At 34.7% G+C, this 8202-nt stretch overlaps 1 protein-coding gene across 3 annotated transcripts in view; it reads left to right on the top strand.

Moving 5' to 3' along the window:
* LOC132114754 (tetratricopeptide repeat protein 39A-like) overlaps positions 1-7484 on the top strand; it is a 28442-nt gene extending 20958 nt beyond the window's left edge. For all 3 annotated transcript variants that reach the window (XM_059523068.1, XM_059523067.1, XM_059523069.1), the window contains 15 exons: positions 1068-1111; positions 1334-1401; positions 1532-1596; positions 2789-2888; positions 3039-3104; positions 3659-3767; positions 3879-3946; positions 4104-4163; positions 4285-4446; positions 4820-4911; positions 5214-5334; positions 5729-5840; positions 6115-6229; positions 6416-6532; positions 6705-7484. In XM_059523068.1, the coding sequence (XP_059379051.1) occupies positions 1068-1111; positions 1334-1401; positions 1532-1596; positions 2789-2888; positions 3039-3104; positions 3659-3767; positions 3879-3946; positions 4104-4163; positions 4285-4446; positions 4820-4911; positions 5214-5334; positions 5729-5840; positions 6115-6229; positions 6416-6532; positions 6705-6822 (1417 nt within the window). In that variant the 3' untranslated portion in view covers positions 6823-7484. The remainder of the gene's footprint in view (positions 1-1067; positions 1112-1333; positions 1402-1531; positions 1597-2788; positions 2889-3038; positions 3105-3658; positions 3768-3878; positions 3947-4103; positions 4164-4284; positions 4447-4819; positions 4912-5213; positions 5335-5728; positions 5841-6114; positions 6230-6415; positions 6533-6704) is intronic.
* The last annotated feature ends 718 nt before the right edge of the window (positions 7485-8202 follow it).

The following is an 8202-nucleotide window of genomic DNA, read 5'->3' on the forward strand; positions in this document are numbered from 1 at the left end:
GGCCACAGTTCTGACACATTAGACCCATTTTATTGCCTCCTTTACATCTGACTAGATCTGATTACAAGATTAGGTAATCTATGCATATAACTATGTTTTCAGCCTGCCGTTGTTCCACAATCTCTAGTCTCTGTTCATTTACATCATTTAAATGCAGCAGTTTATAAAGAGCATAAACAAAACACTCTGCTTCCAGTTTTTTTTTTTTTTTTTTTTTACAATAAAGTGTATATATATATATATATATGTGTGTGTATATATATATATATATATATATATATATATATATATATATATATATATATATATATATATGTGTATATATATATATGTGTGTGTATATATATATATATATATATATATATATATATATATATATATGTATATATATATATATATATATATATATATATATATATATATACACATATATATATATATATATATATATATATATATATATATATATATATATATACACATATATATATATATATATATATATATATATACACACACATATATATAGTGTGTGTGTGTGTTTAAACTGTTAACATCAATGTAGCTTGTTTACATTGCTGTGGCTGTTACTTGAGTGATACAGAGTGACTTCTGTATTCCATAAATACACAGACCAGTGGTTGTCACTCATAAAACTTTGTAGGGTGAACGTGGCCTACTTATCTTAGCCCCCCAGCTCTGCATTCATCTGCATGTCTTGTATTTGTGTAAATTTAATAGAAGCCAAACTTATTCAGAATAATTCATGTTTGTCCCTCAGAGGGGAGTCGGTTTACTCAGACAGAAACCAGACAGCCATTGTGTCCTCCTCAGATCCAACTGCGCTATTTATATGGCCTTAGAGATACAGTGAATCAAGCATTGTTTTTTACTTTTGGATTGAGTGCAAAATTGTCTACCAGCTTTCACACACTAGGACTGTAACAGAGAACACAAAGCTGACCTCAGCCAACTGTGTCAACTGAGCATGTGACCTAGTAACCACTACCGATGGATCATTGTGTTGTTTTAGGACAGGACTGATAAGGCTGTGTTTGTCATTACAGATACCGTAAAAAGTCTTCCTTCAACAGCAAAAACTTCACAGAAGGTGGGTGCCTAAATACATATTTCACTAAACGATTAATTGCCAATAAGTATGCATCAGTAAAGAAATAAATCATGCTAATACTTCGAGATCTTTTACAAAAGTTTATCACAGGCTTCTTCTTGTAACAATAGCAGTTTATGCAATCACTTCCTCAACCCATTGTGACCATATCGTGGCTGTGTAGATAATCTGAAAGTGTAATTACATTTGTGTCATCCCCAGAGGAGCTCCATGCTGAAGTGTGCTATGCTGAATGCCTCCTCCAGAGGGCAGCACTCACTTTCCTGCAGGTCTGTCCCAGTGGTTGATTCCCTTCTACTGCTGATATTAAACCTACTTTGCCCTGTTATCATGTATGTGAATAAAATATATTATCGTTGAAAAAGTTATGTTGCTCATTCAAGATTTATTTACTTTCAGGATGAAAATATGATCAGCTTCATAAAGGGAGGAATGAAAGTGAGAAACAGCTATCAAATATACAAGTAAGACCTGCTGCAGTGTTGTTTTTGTTAACTATTTTATATACAGTATATACAGTACAGACCAAAAGTTTGGAAACAGTACTATTTTTAATGTTTTTGAAAGAAGTTTCTTCTGTTCATCAAGCCTGCATTTATTTGATCAAAAATACAGAAAAAACTGTAATATTGTGAAATATTATTACAACTTAAAATAATAGTTTTCTATTTGAATACACTTTAAAAAAATAATTTATTCCTGTGATGCAAAGCTGAATTTTCAGCATCATTACTCCAGCCTTCAGAGTCACATGTAACATCCAGTCTATCACATGATCATTTAGAAATCATTCTAATATTCTGATTTATTATGAGTGTTGGAAACAGTTCTGCTGTCTAATATATTTGATGAATAAAAGGTTAAAAAGAACTGCATTTATTCAACAAAAAAAAAATTCTAATAATATATATTCTAATAATATATTTTCTTTACTATCACTTTTTATCAATTTAACACATCCTTGCTGAATAAAAGTATTGATTTTATTTAAAAAACAGAAAGAAAAAAATTACTGACCCCAAATTACTGACCAGTAGTGTATATTGTTATTACTAAATATTTATATTTTATTTTTTTACTTTTTATTCATCAAAGTATCCTAAAAAAGTATCACATGTTCTGAAAAAATATTAAGCAGCAGAACTGTTTCCAACTTTTATAATGAATCATCATATTATATGTGATAATGATCCTAAAAATTCAGCTTTGCATCACAGAAATAAATGATAATTTAAAGTATAATAAATTTAAAAACATTGTATTTTTGATCAAATAAATGCAGGCTTGATGAGCAGAAGAAACTTCTTTCAAAAACATTAAAAATAGTAATGTTTCCAAACTTTTGGTCTGTACTAATATATATATATATAACTGATAATTAAAATATAGCTTTATATTACATATAAATATTAGAATTCATTTAAACAAAAATTACTACAACAAAAATTTAAATAAAAGTAACTTAAAACTGATTTGAAATATACAAAAATTAATTAAAAAGACAAAAGCACATAACAAAATGACAAAAAAATTACAATTAAAAATTAAAATATAAAAAATAAAAGATAATTCAAAACATTTATAAATGCTATACTAGCACAATAATACTAGTATATCTGTATGTTTATTTTAACATGTGTTTGTGTTAATTGCAAGAGAGCTGCATACAGTCCTGAAGTCCGCAAGTTATGTTCAAGGTGACAATCATGGTCATTTTGAGGGAGGCGTTAAGCTCGGGGTCGGGGCCTTTAACCTGGTGAGTGCGTTATGTCATGTTTTCTTGTGTTTTAGCCTTAAAATACCTTTAAATGTTCCCTCTTAAATCAAACGTGCACATTTATTAATCCTAGCATAGTTTAGTGACGGCAAGTCTGTTTTCTCAACCCCTCACCTGTGTTTCTCCCAGATGCTGTCGTTGTTGCCAACACGGACTCTCAGGTTGTTGGAATTTGTGGGCTTCTCTGGTAACAAAGTGAGTATTGTGTAGTACTAAGCTTAGTTTGGCTTTGGTTCATTTGGCATAAACAAATGAATTTTAATCTGAGCTTGGCTGTTTTTGCTTTCTGTCTGTCTTAGCAATAAAGTATGTCAAGGTGCATGCCGATGCTTTTATACTTGTTAGCAGGGGCGTCAGACTGGGGGTAAAACCAGTACTGATTACCAGGGCCCCAAAGGAAGAGATTTTTTATTTTTTTTATTTTACCTGGATATTTCATGGGGGGCCCATCAGGATCCCGGGGATCATGTGCAACGCCCCTGCTTGTTAGAATGTAGTGAAGCACACAAGTGTGAATGATTTACTGTGTGTTGTGTCTGTCTTAAAAGAAATAGTTCACCCAAAAATTTAAATTTGCTGAAAATGTACTTACCCTAATGCCACATAAAATGTTAATGAGATTGTTTCTTTATCAGAACAGATTTGGAGAAATGTAGCATTACATCACTTGCTATCCAATTGATCCTTTTCAGTAATGGGTGCCGTCAGAATGAAAATTCAAACACTGTGTACATATGTGTGTGTTTTAGGAGTTTGGTCTTCAGCAGCTCCAGGAGGGCTCTGCTGAACAGACATTTCGGTCTTTCCTTTGTAACATGTTGTTGCTTTGCTACCACACCTTCATGAGCTTCATTTTGGGTAAGAGAAGATTGCTTCTGAATTGCATTTTTAATTCATATGTAGCACATCAGAAGTAACAATGTGTTATTCAGAATCTCTTTGTTATCCATGTCTGTGTGTGTCCTTTAGGCACTGGAGAGGGAGATGTGGAAGATGCAGAAAAACTGCTTCAGCCTTATCTGAAAAAGTATCCAACGGTACTTAACCACCATTTTCAAATGCAACAGTTTCCAGTGAAAAATCTTAAAACACTTTCACTTTCATTTACATAAGTATATGAACAGCTGCTAAAATCACTGTTATTAAATATTAGAGTATGAATTGTAAATCTGACAACTGCTGTGTTTCTGTCAGGGATCCATTTTCCTGTTCTTCGCTGGTCGAATAGAGGAAATTAAAGGAAATCTGGATGCTGTACGTGATACTTACTTTTATCTAATGCATAAAAAAAGGAGTGTGTTCTTTTGATTCTTATATTATTCTTATTGTTTTATTTTTAATTGCTTGTGTGCATATGCACGTTCTTGTTCTGAAGGCCATCAAGCGTTTTGAGGAGTGTTGTGAAGCTCAGCAGCACTGGAAGCAGTTCCATCACATGTGTTACTGGGAACTGATGTGGTGTTTCACCTATAAAAGGCACTGGAAGATGGCCTACTTCTACGCAGACCTGCTCAGCAAAGAGAACGCATGGTCTAAGGTGAAACCCTAAAATACTCAGTTGACTGCTGCCCTGAAGATTTGCTCGATTATTGGAATAAAATGGGTTGAATTTCCAGTTTATTTATACATTTCAATTTAAAAGTTTTTTTTAAATGTTTTTAAAAATAAAAATAAAAATTAAAGATAGCTCTTTTCTATTTTAATTTATTTTAAAATTTAATGAACTCACTTTTTAATAAAATTAGACGATAAAGATTTTACTCTGGGTTTAAAAGGTCTGCTGATATAGCAAATAGAGGCTGAGGACAATTAATCTCCTGCAGGGATGTTTGTGTTTACTGTGCAGTTGAGAACTCATCGCTCTCTTTTTTTTTTTTTTTTTTTTTTTTTTCACACACACTTTTTTTCAGGCCACATATGCGTATATGAAAGCAGCTTACCTCAGCATGCTGAGTCGTGAGGAATGCCAGCCGTTCGGGGAGAATGAGGTGGCTTTGTTTAGGTAATGGCAAGGGAACGGTGTGCTTGAGTGTGTATGTTCATGTTTGTTCAGTAGAGAATGTAATCACATGATTAAATATAAACCTATAAATCAGACAACATGACTGTCAGATCAGTAAAACGTCATTTATATCATATACAGCCTGTACAGTAATATAATTCAGTTCAAAAAAAGCATTGCAAATGCCCAAATATTTTATCTCACATTTAATTTGAACGTCTAATTTAGCCCATCCTCTTGCAAATATAAAATGGACATTATATGTACTTTACTGATGCTGTGATCTGTTTTGCACTTTTCAGACAAGTTCCCAGTCTGAAGCAGAAAATAGCTGGGAAGTCATTGCCCACAGAGAAGTTTGCCATCAGAAAAGCTCGACGCTATAATACAGATAATGCCATTCCTCTTCCTGCACCTCCATTGGTCAGTGTTCAGTTTTGCCCAGATTTTACTCTCTATTTATTTGATACTGCGAATACAGTGTCTTTTTGCATAGTTCACACAGGATTTCCTCTTGCATCTCTGGCTGTCATGTCTCACTGCATTTGGAGTTGCCATTCAGTCAAGTCTGATAATGTGCATTGGTAATAGTGTATTGCATCTAAAAACTGGCTTCCTGTTCTATTCTATTGTGTGCCGTTTTCTTTTCTTTTTTTTAATGTAAGAAGGCATCCTGTTTGAAAAGCCCTTTAATTAACAAAGAGTATGGAATTAGACCATCCTTATTTGTGTAATCCCACTAAAAAACAAAGGGAAACACCTGGACAAGACACAGTCTAAAATTCATACTCATTGTGAGGGTATGTTTGCACGACAGGAGATGATGTATATCTGGAATGGCTACACTGTGATTGGGAAGCACAAGGACCTTACAGAGGGCATGCTGAAGACCCTTGAGGAGGCCCAGGAGACGCTTGAGCAACATCCAAGTAAATTCTCCTTCCATACAATACAGTACTGCTTATGCTGGTGTCCACTTTTTAAATAATAGTTCACCCAAAAATAATGTAATTATTTATTTCCTCATGTCATTCCAAATGATACTTTGCAACAACGGATAATAATTACCATGAGCAGCAAAAAGTAACAATGTTACAGTGTGTTTCATTTAAAAAAAAAAAAAATCATCCACACAGACACTCTCTGTATCACATTTAGCGTTTTTTTTCTGTAACAAAAATGTCTCTGTGTGTTTGCCCTCAGGGACTGAGTTCACCACAGATGACCAGTGTGTGGTTAGTCTGCTTAAGGGGCTCTGTCTCAAACACTTGGGTTTCAAGGAAGAAGCTGAACATTACTTCACCCTCGTCCTCTGCAAGTCAGTCTTGCTCTTTTACTGTACAACAACTTAAAGAGAAGTGTTTGTGGTTTTTCTGCACACAATAGGAAACGTTACATGTTTTAGTCTCCAGTATGTCACAGATAATAGAAAAGATGTTTTAAACATTCTTAAAGATAGCATCACAAATGCTCTCTTTCTCTCTGCCTGTTTGTACTTGTACAGTGAGAGTCAGATTAAATATGACCACTACCTGGTGCCCAATGCACTTCTGGAACACGGTTTACTGTGTTTGGAGCAGGGCAGAACAGAGGAGGCCATCAAACTTCTGGAGACAGCCAAGTAAGTACAGTCCTGACACTGACAGTGATTGTTTTGTACCTCTAAGATAGCAAATGTATATAATGTGTGGAGTGACCCTATTTGCAGAGTCAAATATTACAAATATTACATTGATATTACAAGTCATTGCCTTGTTAGTCTTGAACACTATTAACCATGATTTCTTTGCCAGGCAAAATTACAAAAACTACTCCATGGAATCACGGACTCACTTCCGGATCCAGGCAGCTCTACATAAGGCACGAGGCACAGCTGTGAATGGAGACCACTGCTCACCCTCCAGCCCTTAACGGTTGGGGTCATTGCTGGGGTCACAGCAAGCCAAGATCAGGCTTGACGTGGGTTGCCATATGCCAAGAGGAGGACTAAAGGAGCACATGACTGATCAGACCTGAGCTGAGCTTATAGTGACAAATCATCGTCATTGAATGACACACACAGAGATTATACAGTACATAGACAACGGCTGCATGAATGATGTTACGTGAAGTGCAATGCAGTTCACTTAAGACACAGAAGTGACATCATGCTGTTATGATGTCATATAAATAAGACTGTGCTGTTAGAATATTGTAAATGTAACATTATGAATAATGATAATAATAATATAACCCAAGATATAAGTTATATCAGTCCAATAATATTATACTGGTACTTCGTGCTAAGAACATTGTCACTCAGAACAAAAATAAGGCCATCTGTCAATCATATTGGCTGCTTTCGAAGCTTTTGTTGGTAATGCTCTCCACTGTTGGTAGCCCTGTGACATCAGCAGCCTAGACGTGGCTGTGCCTTACAGCTAACTGTTTGATTTGGATTTAAAGCACATGTGCACAAATATTAGTTTACTTTTAATCTTTGGAGTATAAATAGGTTATAAAATAAGCCTGTTGTCCAGAGGTTGTATGATGAATGTTCATGGGTTACTCTTTGGTTAGAGTACTGTGGCCTTGTCAAACATTGTCTTTTGTGTTTCTGTGTACATAATTAGTCTGTTTTAGCAATGTGTTAAAAAACTAAGAAAACAAGCATCTTTGTAACAGCAAATAAGAAATATAAACTTGAAGTTTTGTGGGTTTAGTTTTTTGTTTTAGTATTTATTCACTGTTGTGGCGCCTTTCAAATTTGTCCCGTTTTAAGTGGGCATCTGAATGTGTCTTTTAGAAAGGCAGTCTCGTTCATGTGGACTTGGTCCAGATCGTACTTGAGCTCAAACAAACAAGTCTTTTAGATACATGCAGGACAGGCTGGCATGCCAGCTCTAGCCAAAGTGAGGGATGCATTGACAACCACTACAGCCTTACACTATTGAAGAGAAAGAACATTTCAGCTGGTTCAGGACGGGGATTGTACTTTGTTCAGTATATGAATGCTACTTCATGGAGCTTTTCCCTGTAGTATGGAGTTCAACCAACTAGACACAGCTGTAGTGTAGTTTTCAAATGTGGTCTATTTTAAGTTGTAGTTTTAATCAGACAATCCTGCACTTCAAGGCTTGTGTTTTATATTAATTTATCCCAGATTAGTTGAATAGTATCCATGGATTTTTGTTCTTCTGCAATGTAATCTGAATAGTGCCTGTTTTATGAGATGCAGTTCTACCAAAGTCAAAAACAATCATCAGCTCATGCTGTAACCTTGTGTTTGCTTAGAAATTTCACAGGCAATGT

Source organism: Carassius carassius, chromosome 34 (genome assembly GCF_963082965.1).
Source record: "Carassius carassius chromosome 34, fCarCar2.1, whole genome shotgun sequence".
NCBI lineage: Eukaryota > Metazoa > Chordata > Actinopteri > Cypriniformes > Cyprinidae > Carassius > Carassius carassius.